General features: G+C 39.7%; 2 protein-coding genes across 5 annotated transcripts; one reads left to right on the top strand and one right to left on the bottom strand.

Moving 5' to 3' along the window:
• Window positions 1-1,054: 1,054 nt before the first annotated feature.
• Window positions 1,055-6,324, bottom strand: LOC103974639 (ankyrin repeat protein SKIP35). 4 transcript variants are annotated; one of them, XM_065100087.1, is made up of 5 exons: window positions 6,192-6,324; window positions 4,660-5,571; window positions 4,042-4,480; window positions 1,777-2,817; window positions 1,055-1,593 (listed from the first exon to the last, which is right to left on the bottom strand). In XM_065100087.1, exons 2-4 carry the CDS (start codon window positions 5,241-5,243, stop codon window positions 2,023-2,025), a joined length of 1,818 nt encoding a protein of 605 aa, XP_064956159.1. In that variant the 5' UTR covers window positions 5,244-5,571; window positions 6,192-6,324; the 3' UTR covers window positions 1,055-1,593; window positions 1,777-2,022. The 4 variants fall into 4 exon arrangements, with proteins under 4 accessions (XP_064956159.1, XP_018677431.2, XP_064956158.1 ...); XM_018821886.2 differs by lacking the exon at window positions 6,192-6,324 and adding an exon at window positions 5,842-5,990; XM_065100086.1 differs by lacking the exon at window positions 6,192-6,324 and adding an exon at window positions 5,685-5,828.
• Window positions 6,325-7,821: 1,497 nt separating this feature from the next.
• LOC135607893 (uncharacterized) lies at window positions 7,822-15,883 on the top strand. Its single transcript, XM_065100085.1, has 5 exons — window positions 7,822-7,984; window positions 10,369-12,523; window positions 13,779-13,899; window positions 14,444-14,503; window positions 14,581-15,883. Exons 2-5 carry the CDS (start codon window positions 10,404-10,406, stop codon window positions 15,658-15,660), a joined length of 3,381 nt encoding a protein of 1,126 aa, XP_064956157.1. The 5' UTR covers window positions 7,822-7,984; window positions 10,369-10,403; the 3' UTR covers window positions 15,661-15,883.
• The last annotated feature ends 249 nt before the right edge of the window (window positions 15,884-16,132 follow it).

Genomic DNA, 16,132 nt, shown 5'->3' with positions numbered 1-16,132 from the left:
AATGGCTTCCAACATCGACCATAGGAGAAGTCTACCGCAGGCACCAGAACTCGGAGCTCCTCCATTTGCTGCCTATTTCACCGTGGAATCACTTCTGCTGCTCCTCTTCCTCACTGCATCGCTGCTGATACTGCCACTGGTTCTGCCGCCATTACCGCCTCCGCCTTCCTTGCTGCTGCTACTTCCTGTTGGACTTCTCGGCGTGCTCGTCTTCCTGGCTTTTATGCCTTCGGACGTACGAAAGATGGCATCCTCCTACTTGTAATTATTCTGTGAGCTTTCATTTAGATAGCACAAGATGAGTATAGATTTCTTTCTTTGATCCAAAGAAATTGTGCGTAGAGAAGGAATTCAAATGTAACAATATCGATTCATACACACAAAAAAATATTCTTTATTGATCGAAAGGTAAAAACCAAAACATATTTTAATGAAAAAATCGAGCATTTGATGAGAAAATAAGTCGGAAACCAAAGAAAAGATAGATAAAGGTAGAAAATAGAAGAGCTCGGATTCCAAATGAATATATTCAAACTTAAAAAAAAGATCTTTCTAACAATCTTTTTGTTGTTGTTGTTGTGGCAAATAGAATTACAAACATAGTTTATCAAGAAACACAGTTGAATGTGATCTAAATTTACATTGGTAATTCAGAGACATTTATCCTGTTAGATTTGATGTTCTTTTCTTCCTGGTTGAACAAGTGGTGTGTTCCTCAAAGTGATACCATATATGCTGTCCTTTGAAGCAGATACAAGATTCCTTTCTGCCTTCACAAATTTTCCATGTATCCTTCAACATGCATTAAGGTAGCATAGGTCTTTACATATTCACTGATCAACTAGTGGAGACATATGATGGATAAAGAAAGACTTCTACAAGAAAGATGTTAAAGACAAAACTATGATGATGTTGGTCTTCATGATTCACATATAGATTATATATGTCCATGTTTTCCTGAGTACTAATACTCTTCACTGCCAACATGATTCAATTTCTGCAACTAGCAGTAGCAGTACAAAGAGAACAATTGGCTCTGCTGTAACCACAGAAATAAATCAGAACTGGTTTAGATTATTGAAATCAGGACAGTAAGTCTTCTATAACATCCAGTAACAATTACCATTTTTTCAGCTATCAAACCTTATGCTAAGTGAAAGATGAAATCAATCAAAAAGAGACAATATATGGCATCGAAAGCCTTGAAAATGTTCTGAAGGTATCGACTGTTTGATATGCTGATCTCATATGGTATCAGTATGCTTGCTACGGTCGGTGACTGCATCCTATCGAGTGAAGCTGGTGATGCACAGGGTGATCTCTAAATGATCCATTTAGCATGGAGCAGCATTGGCTGATATAGCACACAGGAAAGAAGTTTTTGCGGGATCATTTCAATGCAAGCTTCTGTATGTAATGATGCTTGTCATAAGTAAATCAGAAAGAAAGTACCCATGACTCAGGCATAACAAATTGAGAGGATAAGATATGCACAAAGTGAAAGATGTGGTAGTGACTCAATGAGGAGGGAATTAAGCTACTTTGTGACCCGCTACGAGTGCATGACATCACATCTACCAACAGAAGAGAATCCTGCAAAGCAAACAAGATGGTCAAAACTAATTGCAATTATGTAAAGGAAAGCAAGGCAGCAAGAAAAAAACACGCAAAACCTCTAAATTGTTATTATGAACAGCTTATTCGGCTATGCCTGATGGCAAATTTTAAAGAAACTGCACTTTCTCAAGTCATCAAGGGTGGAAGCTGTGAACTCACCATGTGTGTCAGATACGGACATGACGCTGCCGAACAAAATGATATTCTCATGATGTTATACCCGAATGATGATGATCAAGATATACTGTGTTGAACTTACCATAGGATGTCTGTGACACCCACTGTAACTATTCCGGCACTCTGAACACGAAGACACAGGAAAAAAGGCATAGGGAATCCGTGGATCAAAGGGCTAAAGCAAAGTTCATCTGCTGTTCCTTACGAGTGTGTACAAGTGAGCAGTTGTCATAGTGGCAGAAAATGGCGGGGCAGGTGATGCTCCAGAATTGCCAAAAGCTCTTTTGCTGGGCTATCATTATCCACCTGCCTGCCACCAAGCCTACTGGCTGCTTCCACAAGCTTCCCTCTTAGTTTTTGAGGTAGCAATTTCCCACCTGCTTCCGTGCACTCCCTATACAGAGGCTTGTATACAATGGCAGTCACCAGCGGTGGTGGCAGGTCCATTAGGCAGATGGGTGAGCCGCCTCTTTGCAGAATCCTCATGAAATTTACATAGTGGTCCTGACCAGAGCTCAATCCTTCAGCAAATGCATCCTCAGACCAGTGCTCCTTCAAAAAAGCCCTCAACTCGGGTGCCACAACCTCATCATTGGAGCTTGCAATGCTGTCAGCCACAGCATATGTTGCAGTAGGGTCACCAAGGAAGTCATTGCAGAGAAGAAAGGCAACACCATCGAGAGATCCTCGACTTCTCTCGCTTACCGTCTTTAGAATCTCGATGCTAACAGCAGCAAGGACATGATGTGGAATTTGTGAGAGAAGATAAGCAGAAACACCTAACTGGATGCTAGAGGTGGCAGCAATTAAGGCCAGGCAGAGATCCATGTCTCCACATCCCTGGTTAACAAACCATTGGACAACCTGCATGCACCCTCTCTCAGATGCTCGCACCAGAGGACCCAGTAAGTTGGCTGCATTTCCCTCTTCGACCAAGCACTCCATAGTTCTGATTTTGCAGTAGTGAGAGGCAAAGACAAGTGCAAGATCAACATCAATGTCCAAGCTATTCCTCTGAGCAATCTGGATAAGGAATAGCATATTTAGGAGGCCATAAAGATGATAGCATTAAATCCATGTTTACGAACATGTTGCCAAGCTGTCATATGACAATTGGTATGTAGAGATATGGAACCGAAGCTTGAGATTCACGAAAGGCATACTACTTAAACAGATTATATATACATATATTGAGATACACCATTGGTTTGATGACATTCATACATTCAAAAAAAAAAAAAAGAGGATATCTCAATATTCAAGTACAATAATAAAAAAAGCAAATGCAAGCATCTTAATAAGTAAAAGAGAAGGCCAAAAGTTTTCAGGCCCATAAAGAAATTGTTTCAAGCAAGTGATTAGCAGACTATTCATGCAGGACATCCTCATTCACTGTGAAATGGTTAGCACTTTCATGGTCAATAGAGTTATCAACCAAAATTTGTCTTTGTGATGTCTGCCATTCGTTTAAGTCGCTGTCAATTTTACATCACATGTTGAGTCAGAAGAAAAGAAAGAATCTCCTTGATCCTAGTAAACCTGAGATCCCAACAAAATCAACTGCAGCCTGCAGGTGCTTTTGATCTTCCCAAATATGGGCTAAAATGAAAACAAGAAGTAAAGGCTAGTGAGTGCCATAGAAAAACTCATATTTGGTGAAACACTAGATGAAGAAAAAAAGAGTTTCCTAGAAGTTGAACAATTGATCGACTGATAAAAGTGATAAAATAATGATTGGGTGTTCAATTATTTTAAGAGGTCAAACTATTTGGAAGGACCTGTCATTAGCATTAGTTTCAAACAGTGAATACTAGGCGGCCCACTGCATGAGGCTCTCACCAATGCAGGTTAAATTATTTGAACGCTAGGCTAGTAGATGTAGCAAGTTAAATTATTCCCCTCAAGTGGTTGGGGCTAGATCTTTTTTTTATTTTTTATTTTTGTGGGGCTTCAAGACTTGAAAATTGAATGCCCAGATATGAAACTTTGTTGAATTTGCTGCAGAGTTCATCTAAAAGCTTAACTCTATATATATGAGAAAGTCTAATAATGTATCAACTTATACTCCAACAACATCAACTTTCAAAATGATAGCAGGTGATTGTTTTTACATTTGATCTTCGTGTCGAGCGCTTTCTACTAACATTAGAACAATGTTGGTTGGTGCAAATGATAGTCAGCTAGTGAACAAAGTAAAGATACTACACAAGTGTGTTCTATTACATAAACTAAAAGAAGACTAATTACCTGAAGCAAGATCCGCACGAGTTCGGTACTCCCAAATCTTGAAGCTTCCAGAAAGCATTGGTTTACATTGTCTGCACCACCCTCTACCAGCATCCCCAATAACCCTTGGACTGCAATTGCTGAGATTCCTGATGCCCAACCAGGGTCAAATGAGCTCGAGAAGAGAGCAACAGGGAAACATGCTGCATCAAAAGCCTCGGTAAAATCTTTTCCTGTAAGATGATCACCAGCAAGTTCCAAGAATGTCTTGAAAGCTGACAACTGAAGTTGGACCTCGACGATCGTACTCTGGTTTCTTCTTCTTCGTCCCCTGTTCTCCTGATAATGAGAGTGAAATCTGATGCATTTCAGAGCCCATTCTGTAAATTTCTGAACTTTGGTACTTGCTGCAACCTTCAGAACCTCGTCTCCCTGACATTCTTGCAGACGCTCATGCAACCTAACATAGAAACAACAGAGTAACTCAAGTTCATAGGAACAAAGTTTGATTTCTTTTTCACCTTCAAAATAGCCAATATATAAACCATTCACTATCTATATAGGAACCCTAAGATATCTCCTACAGAATCAAGAGACCTGGTGTGAAAGAATGGGTCTCAGAATCGATAGGGAACTTACCTTTGGGTCGTGACACCCACTGCATCCGTCAAATTCATCATTTTGCTTTGACAGGCAGAAACACACGAAGCCAGGAACGACGTCCTAAGGATTGCCCTGGTGAAATCATTCGCACCGTCGCCAATAATCTTCTTGATCAACCCAGTAATGCCATCCAGTTCTTCGTGCGTTGTCAAGAACCATACAGAGTCCAACGCTACGCAGAGCACATCATTCAGAGCTTGTGCCTTGGCCAGCACAAGCAGGTTCCATGCAAGTTCCCAATCGCAAGAGCTCACTGCCCGCTGAAACTGGCAACCCAGTTCGACCCGATCGCGCCTACTGAGCTTCGTCCCCTGCTTGCACATGTCCTTTCGAAGAACCAATTCCTCCCTTGCTCCAACCTTCTTATCCTGACAATTGTAATCTTTGGAGATTCGAGATTCCTCCGTCAAAATGGGAACTTCTCTCAAGAACAGGTGATTGCTTCCATCCACCCTTTCACCTTCATCGCCATCATGCGCAGGCCCGAGCCCTCCATTCTCATCCACTTCCTTCTCCAGCTGCCTCTCCTTCACCAAACACATACAGTCCTCCGGGGTCATTGCGATCAGGTAATAACTGCCTTTTCCGGCTAAAGATCCAACCTTTGTAATCAAATTAAATATAATCAACAAGTTCTTGCAACCAAATCGACCACTTCCGTCATTAGCAGCGGCCTTTCGAACACACGATCGCAAGATCCAAGAAATTCCGAGGCTGACGGAATCAAATTTCCCCAAAGATCTGACCTTTATGGTATCCCTCCCGCCTCCACCGCCGAGGCGTCAAGCATCCACCAAACACAACCGGCAACCCCTCTCTTACACCATCAAGCATTTGCAGAGACGACCACCGATAACCCTAGTCCTCAGTCTGCGAGCTAATGAGGGCCTGCAAAGGGAGAAAGCAAAGCTCAAAACCAGAATCCGATTCATCCCAGCACCCATAGAACCAAACGAACTGATAAAAAAGGGATTTGTGTGAAAGGACAAAGATGACGATACCAATGAGAAGAAAACCAATTAAAAAAACCATTTTTTAATGTAGGAATCACGGAGATTGTAGCAGAATATGGCAGCAAAGGGGAAGGGGGAGTGCTTAGGAATAGAATAGAGTAAAAAGGAATGATTTTGTAGCTTCAACACAGAGTAAACAACAAACCTCGAGATTGGCACCAAAAAATTGGAGACAGAGAGGGAAGAAGACAACTCTATTTTGCTCATCATCAACATTTTGAAGATACTGTAACAGATTCCAATACAATAATGAATTTTCACCCTATTTTGATCATAATTAAGAAAATTTGTCACATAAATTTTGTATTTTCTATCTGTTGTGCATGAACTATATGATAATATTCATCCAAAATAATTACAAACTTGTTATACTGACACACTAAATCTTACACCTAATATGTCATTCTCAATTATCAAATCCTTTTTAATCTAAAATATTAATATAATTATAATGTACCAAATTTATTTATCAAAACATTATGAATTTGATATCACCTGTTCTTTCAAATAAGAGGTTTCAAATAAAACTAAGCTGCATCCTTTTCTTCTCTACCTTCAATATTGATGAGTTCAAGGAAGGGTGAGGAAAGAGAAACATAGATTCATTCCAGTAGGAAAGTGATGTTTTGATGTCACTATGTTGGAATATATATATGCATTTCCCTCACATCTTTTCCATCTTATTCCAACTTATTAGATTTTGGCAATTATTATTGCTCTTCCTTTTCTCTAAAGGCTCCATCTTGCACTTGGATGGGACCCACTCAATTTTCTAGTTTCTCTGTGGCCCACCTCAATCATTACACTTGGTATCTCCTCCTCTCCCTCTACACCTGTCCATGTGTCTCTCTTTCTTCTCTCTCCAGTGTGTGCTTCATCCACAAGCATCTGAGTCCATCAAACTCCAATGGTTGTCTAGAACAATCTTCAAGGAAGAGAAGTGGAGAATGGAAGGTTGCAATTGAAGGTGGAATTGGAGAGACTCCTAATGACCCATCACATCCATGTATGATATATGCCCCTGTGTTGTTTGTACATTTGGTTGGTGCATGGGCTAAAGAACCATGAAATATTTTGTTCCAGGAGTCTCCACTAAGACACATTTTAATATTAATCAAAACAAAAAAAGGACAATTGTCAGTGTCAAAAAATATTTGTATAAATATGAGAGTGGAAAATATTTAATTCCTTTCTTCCCTACAGTCTATTTTGCAACTTTTTATTTTTACTTTTATTTTTTTAAGGTAGATGGAGCAGAAAAAATCTAAATATTTATTAGCAAGAAAATAGGTCTCAATTACTTTGTTCCTTTTTTTTTCAAATATATGGGAAATTATATTTTATTTTTTAAATGTGTTTGCATATTTTGACACGTGCTTAATATATTTATAAATTAATTTAAAATGCAAAGTATTGATTTATGTCATGTCAAATGGAGTACATAAGCTACCAATGTTCATCAAAATGTTGGGATCATATGCATATAAAAAATTGTTAATGAAAGAAATAATAACTTATTTAAAATGCTTGAGATAAAGATATAAATAAAGAAATATATATTATATTAGTTAAGATAAGCGAAGATTGAAGCAAATTAGAATATATGTTATTGATCCAATTCAAAGAACACTATTACTGACTAATTAGATTAGAGATCAATTAAAGACATCGAAACTAGAGATTGGGTTTAATTGAGCCGATCAAGGGTTCAATTTCCAATTTTGCCGGTCCAACCTTCCGATCCGGTCCAATCAATTCGATTCAATTTTATTTAGGTTCAACAGCACGTGGTACGTTTTTATTGGTTACAGCCGCATCTCATGTCGTGGACCCTTTCTGGCCCAAGAAAGATACGTCTTGGGCCGGAGCCCCCCGACTGGGTTTGACCCAAAGCCCAACATCCATCCCCTTAAAATGCGTCGATTTATTCGTGCACTCACCCGTTTCGCACCGGAGCTTTTTGTGGGGCCCATCAGATATTGCTTCCATTCATGAGGCAGGTGGGCGACGGTGTAGGAGAGAACGGGCATTCCAAGCATATGACTTTTATCTCTCGCTCGTATAAATTAAGGGGCAAACCACATGTTCGCCTTAGCTCACAAGTGCCCGACGCCGAACGCGCCACCCGGGCTCTCCTCGCTCGCTCGCTCGCTCGCGCCCACATCAATAGCTTATCGCTAGGGTTTCGTCTCCCCCGCCGCTGACGTCGTCGGCTTGGACGAGCTCTGGATCATCTCGGTGCAGATCGTCCTTCCTCCTCTTTTTGCCGCCACGGCCGGTGCCCTAAGGTATCGGATCCCTCCGATCTCCTCTGTTCCCCGGCTCCCTTTAGGTCGAATTTTCTCCTACCGCTCTCTTGCCTCGTGTGGGTTTCGATTTGTGGTTCTTGCTTCCGCGCTGCTGAGTAGATTTAGGGTTATGAACAGCGGTTGAAGGCGATGGAGGTTTTCTTGCCTTGGAGTAACGTCATAGCTTGTTAGGTTTTGGTAGGTCGTTTTGTTGGCTCCAAAGAGTTCTACAAGGGGCAACAAAACCGACTTGCTTTGATTTGTATGTTTCTTTGTTGGTGCCTTTTGTATTGGGTTGCTTGGTTTCTTCAATTGAGCCCATGTAGACAAACAATTATGAAATATTGTTCCTGATTTCTGTGCCAGTTCCCACGGTCACGGGTCTACATATGTTCGAATTGTTTTGGGGGCCTGAGCAAGAAACTTTTGGTTTATTCTCATGACAATATCACGGGAAGCCACTGGATTGTTTGCGTGTGTGTGCTCGTACTTCCTATTCATTACGAGCAAGGATATGTAAAAGCGGTCATCGAATTTGATGGAATAAATCGGATATGGTTTATCTTAGTTGATTACATCGAGGAGCTGTCTTAACTTTATTGAAGTACAGTTAAAGGAATTATTTTTGGTTTTTGTTTTCCAGAGGAAAATTTGAAGCTGTCAGTGTGGTGGTGAATTTTATGCTTTTGCTTTGGCAAAAGAAAATGAATGATTTTCTAGTCAGTTCAACATCGTTTGGTGCAAGAAATTCAAGGTCTAATTTAATTTAATAAGAACTAGTTGTCTGCTGTTATGTTGATCTATTAAGGGCATTACCGCTAGTCAAACTAGAATCTGTTCATTTCCTCTTTATTGTGTCTAATAAAATATTCTCAGATATTCCTCAACTTCAGTAACCAATAATCCAAACAAACACACCCCACCTCACGTAATCTATTTGTTAGTTTCCGTTCATATTATATGTGGTTGGAGCTTGAACCTTTGGTCATATTGAAAGTATGTGCTGTTTAGAAATGTATTTTAGGATGATTGAGAGAAATACCAGAAGTTTTCAGGCGATATATATATATATATATATATATATATATATATATATATATATATATATATATATATATATATAGTAATATGTTTATGTTTGATGACATAGAGTGAGTTATCCAAATTGCATTCTTTGCTGAATATCTTATTACGATTAGAAAATTTATTTTGTATATGATTAAGTGGGTCTTAAAAAAGAAATTATATCATTTGCTAAATTATTGAGAATATTTGATCAAGTTCTCAAACAGCTAACTGATGCATTTAGTCTTTCAATTGGTTCATTTTATTTGCATGAATACATGAGTCCTGAGACAGATTTTTTTTTTAAATAGTCAATAACAGTTTTATACAGATGCACAGACGTGTTATCTCATCTGTTATAACTTACAAGCATACTATTTATAGGTTATGCTATTTAAAAAAGTCACAATCACCAATGGTATTGTTGCTTATTTTTCAATTATGCTGTACTGTAAGATTCATTAGGAGGCTTTTTTATCTGTTTTTACAGGATCAACAATCATATTTTATAGTTTTTGTGGTATGCTAATGTACAACATGGATATTAAAGGTAACTTTGTCTTGAGGTGACATGTGTGCTGATGAGAGAAGATCATCTTGGAATCTGGATGAGAATTTCAAGGAAGTATTTAGAAAGATGGAGGAAGCACCTGCTTTAGGAACTGATTTTAGAGAAGGTTGTGTTGGATCCATAGTATTCCCTATTGATGGGATATTTTTTGTTGGTTGTGGTATATTATAGGGGCACATTTACTTGATGTATGCAATTTATCTTTTACATTTATATATCTCTACATAGTACTACTCATGATGCCTTGTGGAGAATTGTCAAGGCATATAGTTGTGGCATAGGAATGCCTTTTTTTTTATCTGATAACTTTTTACTTCCTTTGATGCTGTAAATGTCAAGAAAGAAGATGTATTGAAATAACCTTTTTTTGTTATTTTATGCACGTGAACCAAAGGGAATATTTATTGTCATAGGCTTAAACCTTGTCAATCTCATGCAGAGTGTTGACCATTTAATATTTTTGTTTCTTGCTCATGGAATCCAACAGTTTTTTTTTAAATGCCTTTGAGCAACCCCTGAGGACGTTAATTTTTGTAATTTTTTTTCATTTTTGAACTATGTTAATCATGTAAAGACAGCTACGGATCCCCTAATTCTCAGAATATCTTTTTTCATTTTTGGGGCCTCAGGGTTTCAATATTGATCACACTTGGTCTTCATGTTGGTTTTAGGTTGTCAGTTGTTCTGGTTATTTCATAGAAAACTTTATGGACTTGATTTATTTACAGCGTTTTTAATCTTTTTCTAGGCAACTTATAATAGAAGTACAAGCAACTTAATCAAATGGAGCCAACAGAGAAGGGGCAAACCAGTATGTCCTCTAAACAATCTTCCCAGCAGTTTTCCTCTGGCAATCAATCTGCACAGATTGATGTACTTCCCATGTATACTCCAATGGCGGTTAATTGGGGATCGCAAGAGTGGTTTTCTGCAGAGAGAAATTTAGTTCAAACAGGGATGCAAGTCCCTGTGCCCCTTAATGTTGGATCTTATCAATTGTTTTCTATCAGGAACCAACCAATGCAGGTTGAATCATCATACAGAAGTCAGATTCCAATGCCTATTTTTGTTGGCTTAGATCAGTTATCTTCATCAAATAGACCGGTATTAGGGCCACAATCATCACTTAATATCCGACCATCTATGTCCTCAAATCTTGCTTCGCAGCCCTTGTCATCTACCAATAAGAGGCCTATCCAGATTCGAGCACCAACTAAGCTTCAAAGTGTTATGCCTATGAAAATGGTTTCACAGTCCTCATCCATGAATAAACGCCCAGCGCAGATGGAGCTACCTCGGAAGGTCCAGTCTGAGTCATTTGAATCTGTGAGATCAAAGCTACGCGAGTCACTGGCTGCATCATTGGCTACTGTGTCTGACCAGCAGAGTAAACAACAAATTGGAGAAAAAAGTACTGATGGCAAGACTTCAAGCACGGAAGCAAAAATGGTCATTCCATCTGGTGATTTGAATTCTGAAACCAAAGATGCTTCTTCAGATAAATTTGCTCGAGAAACTTTGGTAGCTGATGGATCTGCTCCAAAGTATGATGAAGTTCAAAGCTTAGCTAGTGATAAATCTTCCAAGGAAAAGACAACTGTCAACACTGTTTTAACAAGATCTGATGTCGAAGCCCTTCAATCAAAGGATGTTTTGGTACAAGATGAAGTACCAAATGACAAATCTTTTGTTAAAGATGAACTTTTGCAGGGTCATGGACTCTGTTGGGTGTCTGAACTTGATGCTGAGACTGTTGATGATTCAGTGACTAGTGATCAAAAGAGACTCAAAATGACAAATGAACATGAAACTGGTGGTAAGGGGACAACAGTTCAAAATGCAGAAGATTTGGCGTTTAGGATAGAAGCAGAACTTTTTAGGTTATTTGGAGGAGTTAATAAGAAATACAAAGAGAAGGGTAGGTCATTATTGTTCAACTTAAAAGATCGTAGTAATCCAGAACTGAGGGAGCGTGTACTATCTGGTGAGATTGCACCAGAGCGCCTTTGCGCAATGACTGCTGAGGAACTGGCTTCAGAGGAACTTTCACAGTGGCGATTGGCCAAAGCAGAAGAGCTTGCACAGATGGTGGTATTGCCAGATTCAGATGTTGATTTAAGGCGCTTGGTAAAGAAAACTCATAAAGGTGAATTTCAAGTTGAAGTTGAACAAGCAGAGAGATTCCCTGTGGAAGTAGAACTCAGGGCAAGTGTCATCTCTCGTGTTCCTTCAAAAGCAAAGGAAGATGTTAAGAAACAATCAAAATCTGATCTTAAAGATGATGAACCCAAGTCATCTGAGAGAAGTTCATCAGTTACAAAGATTGATTCAGGTGATCAAAATCTTCCTAGTGACTTAGATAAGAATGATCTTATGCAAGAACTCATGGTCGGTGAATTGAAAGACCCAGAGTTGCTACCTCCAATAGTTTCTCTAGATGAGTTTATGCAAGCCCTTGATTCTGAACCTCCATTTGAGAACTTGCCGGTGGATTCCTCACAGGAAGTTCCTAGTTCTGGCTTAGAGAAATTAGATTGCTTGGAGACTGAGAAACTTCCTGTGTCGGACAGCATGGAACATAAACAAGATTCTGCATCTGGTAGCGTGGAACCCAAGCCGGATTCCCCAGAAGATGGTTCTGTGTCTAAATTGGAATCACCACAAGAAGGCACGCAAACAAAGTTGCACTCTTCAGATGATAATTCTGAAGATCCTGCTGCAGTTAGCCCTGACGAAATGGATGTCAACCATTCAAGGGACAATGATGACTTGAAATCTGGTTCTGCTAATATTCAGTCAGATACCTGTCCTACTGAAGTTGCAGCGACGGGTGACAAAATATGGGAAGGCTTAATTCAGTTGAATGTTTCCTCAGTTGCTACAGTGAATGTCTTTTATAAAAGGTTTATCATTAAGTTTTACTTTGTTATTATCAAATACCAATTTCTATTCTTTTTCCAGTAGCTTTTATATATTTTTAGTGTTATGTGTATATGCATTTCCAATGCATGTTTTCTTGTTTTATTAGTCATGTGTACCACGTTGCCACTGGAATTTTTTTCTTAATTAACCTTTCACAAAGATTCCTAGTGACGATGAGATGGAAACCAAAATACAGTTTAGGACTATCTCCACCCTATGGCTATGTTTTATGAACCTTCCAGTTCATTGACCTGTGGTCCAAAATAGGTTGATGTTGTTATGTAGTAGAATGCAAGAACGTCTTACATCTGTCATAAATATGTAAATATCATGTCAGATGGACTTTGAAATTATTTTGAAATTATGAAAAAATTATCAAATTTCATTGTGATTTAAAACCTGATTTTCAGCCACAATTTCTACGACATTGCTCATCACGTTCTGTTGCAGGAATATTAATGAATGAGACAAATTTGGTATGCAGTATCCCAATAGTATACATTAATTTCATCTATTAACTAATTAAGGAAAACAATTGAAATTTCATCTATTCACTAATAAAGGAAAACAATTGGCTGATAGGAACTATGAAAGTCTGATTGGCTTTCTACTAGTAACAATGCTAAAAGATTGGAATAAGCTTCAAAGCAAGCATTCAGGTAACCTTCATGTTCTTAGAATGAAGATAGATATTGGTGGAATGAATGTAATAGGAAATCATCTCAACTTTGATTGGACGAGAAGACATATAGCAAAAACAATTAGGTTGTCTAGCAAGATCAGGTACATTGGTCATACAAATAAATTTTGAATATAGATGGACTTGATTACTGTTAGGTTTTGAATTTGAGCTGTAGTAAAATTTTAGCATATTTCAATGTTATAATATCTTGACAATCGATTGATATAAATATCATTTATGCCATTATGTTTCTTATTTATTCTTATCCATAATGCATATAGTGTAAAGCAGAAAGGTAAACTGTGCTGCTTCTAACATTGAGGTTCATCCCTTTTATTATTGTTAGAGATAGTTTGTTCAATCAGAGTAGTCTTAAATTCAATGTCGGGTTCATCCCTTTGTTATTGTTGGAGACAATATGTTCAGTTTGAGATGTCCTGAATTTAATATCAAGGTTCATTCCTTTATTATTCTTAGGGATAGTGTCTTTAATTTTAAATGTCTAGCTATTTTTGGTCATTAATGTTTTTTTTTTCCATTCTGCTGCTTGACAGTGGCGAGAAATCATCCACGCAGGAATGGCCTAGCTTGCTTGAGATAAAGGGAAGAGTGAGACTAGATGCTTTTGAAAAATTCCTCAAAGAGCTTCCTTTGTCTCGGAGCCGTGCAGTCATGGTATTTTCTCAGCCATATTGCCATTATTTTTCTTGCGAGTAGGTTGAATTGATGCATTTATGGCTTACAGCCGATGGATGAACGAATAAAAGCTATCAAGGGAAAAATATACCCAAGACTCTCAATATTTCTCTTTCTGCGTGTTGTTCCTTTTCTGTCAACTGAGCAAAAACAAATGCGCTGGAAGACTTTAAATATAATCAAGTATATTTAAAGTATACCCAAGTTTGCTAATATAATCAAGTATCCTCAAGTTTGATTAACATTACCCCTATCATCGTGGTCAACTTTCATGGTCTCCTTTCTGGACGCGCTTTCTCATTTAAGGTTTCATTAGTGCTATCTTGAGACAATTAGTAATAAAGGTCGTTAACGCACAATGAGATCACCTGATTATAAGTTCTGCAACTTTGGGCATTAAATTCGGTCAGATTCTTTATGACTGTTTGCTCAGTTAGTTGATGAAATTGCACATAAAAGTGGGAACATCGACATATTGAGAGTTTTGTTTCTTCTTCTACTAATGTCATTTTGTGCTTTGCAGATTGCCCAGTTTTGTTGGAAAGAGGGTTCCCCTGAGAGTGGACGTTTGAACCTGCTCGAGGTATCCCACAATTAGAAACCCGACTCAAGCTTGCATCCCTAACCATCTAACCCTTTTTCCTCACCCCTTCACTGCAGGTAATTGACTCATACATTGCTGATGAGAGAGTGGGATTTGCAGTGGCTGCACCAGGGGTGGAGTTGTATTTGTGCCCGTCCCGCTTGAGGACGATCGAGATGCTTGAGAAGTTCCTCCCGAAGGAGCATTCCGAGACACTCCCGACGACCGCGGATGGCCTCTTTGCCGTGGTGGTGTGGAGAAGGCCCCATGAAATGCTGTCTCCCAGGGTGTCATCTCACCATAAGCATGGTAGTTCCAAGAAACATTCCAGCTCTAGAAGACAACACAATAGCAATTCTTACTCTGCATCTAGGTCATCAGCAGCCTCGCTCCCGGCTGCCGATGCTCGACTCCCGCCTGAAGATGATACCGAGGATGTACCGCCTGGCTTTGGCCCCAGGGATGAGGATGACTTACCTGAGTTTGATTTTGCCCGTGGCAGTTCACAGGGTTCCCAGCCTGTTGCCTCTCGGCGCCTGGGGTCGGGTGCAACCCGTTCCCGTGTACTGCCGCCGCCGGCTCGGCCGGTCGAGCACATTAGAGAAATGATACACAAGTATGGGCAAAGTGAACGTGTAAAGAAACGTTCGTTTAACATCCAGCCATGGAACGTCGACGATGATGACGACGACGACGATATTCCAGAATGGCAGCCACAACAGGATTGTCAGCCTCAAACACAATCACTTCCACCACCAGCACTTCCTCCACCACCACCACCGCAGCAACCACAACTGCATGCTTATCAGCAGCAAACGCTGCAGTCTTATCATGTAAACCATCAGATGCTGCCTTTGCATCCACAGCAACTGCCACCCCAATCTTATACCCCTTCACAGCAGCTTGTGCCCATGGCAGCTTTGCCACCGGCGGTGGTGCAGCAGCCGCCCCTCCCCCCACAGATTGCAGTCATGCATCAACCAAGGTGGCAGCAGGCCCCACTGTTGTCACCTGCAACTAATCTGATGCAGGCCACCCACTACAACTCGCAGCCTAATGTCGAGGGGCAATTGTATAGCTTGCCCAACTTAGGAACCCTACAGCAGCAGAATCTGATGGGTTGGAGGGCAGATGTTTTTGGTAACAGAGGCCCCTAAAAGTAGTAGTGTGATGTGATAATTCCTCAGGGTCTTGTTTTGTACTGTTGTTTTATCTCAGCCATGGCCGGCTAGGAAATTAGCTTTTCGTTCAATTATGTTTTTGCTTCCTCCCCTTTGTTGGGGGCTGTTGAAATGATCTTATCAGACACCGCCCTGCGTAAAGCGCCAGCTAGTCATGTAGAAAAACACTTCGATCGAACTAATTGTCATGTTTGTTTCATCGTCTTCTCTTTTTGTCGACTGCAAATACTACGTGATGTCACTTTGATTGATTCATCCGCACGAGCCAGCGGATCACTTTTTCTTTCAGGACATTATATGTAGGTTTCCTTTCTGGAAAGATGACGAACCTTTTCCCCCATGAGGCGCAGATCTGCAGTGGCGTCCCGGCGATCTCCGAACGCCCCTGCTGTTGTCTTCGTTGATGATTTCTGCAGGTAAAAAATTGTTCCATTATGATGTCTTGGTT

Source organism: Musa acuminata, chromosome BXJ2-3 (genome assembly GCF_036884655.1).
Source record: "Musa acuminata AAA Group cultivar baxijiao chromosome BXJ2-3, Cavendish_Baxijiao_AAA, whole genome shotgun sequence".
Lineage (NCBI taxonomy): Eukaryota > Viridiplantae > Streptophyta > Magnoliopsida > Zingiberales > Musaceae > Musa > Musa acuminata.
Note: the sequence above shows the minus strand (reverse complement) of the source record. Positions and strands in the feature narration are given on the sequence as shown.

Bases quoted from the DNA above. Each gene is read 5' to 3' on its own strand.
- LOC103974639 (XM_065100087.1), bottom strand. From the start codon at position 5,243: ATGACCCCGGAGGACTGTATGTGTTTGGTGAAGGAGAGGCAGCTGGAG. The intron at 4,481-4,659 runs GTAAGTTCCCTA...TTTCTATGTTAG, and splicing joins GTGGGTGTCACGACCCAAAG to GTTGCATGAGCGTCTGCAAG. The intron at 2,818-4,041 runs GTAATTAGTCTT...TTCCTTATCCAG, and splicing joins TCGTGCGGATCTTGCTTCAG to ATTGCTCAGAGGAATAGCTT.
- LOC135607893 (XM_065100085.1), top strand. From the start codon at position 10,404: ATGGAGCCAACAGAGAAGGGGCAAACCAGTATGTCCTCTAAACAATCT. The intron at 12,524-13,778 runs GTTTATCATTAA...GCTGCTTGACAG, and splicing joins GTGAATGTCTTTTATAAAAG to TGGCGAGAAATCATCCACGC. The intron at 14,504-14,580 runs GTATCCCACAAT...CCTTCACTGCAG, and splicing joins GACGTTTGAACCTGCTCGAG to GTAATTGACTCATACATTGC.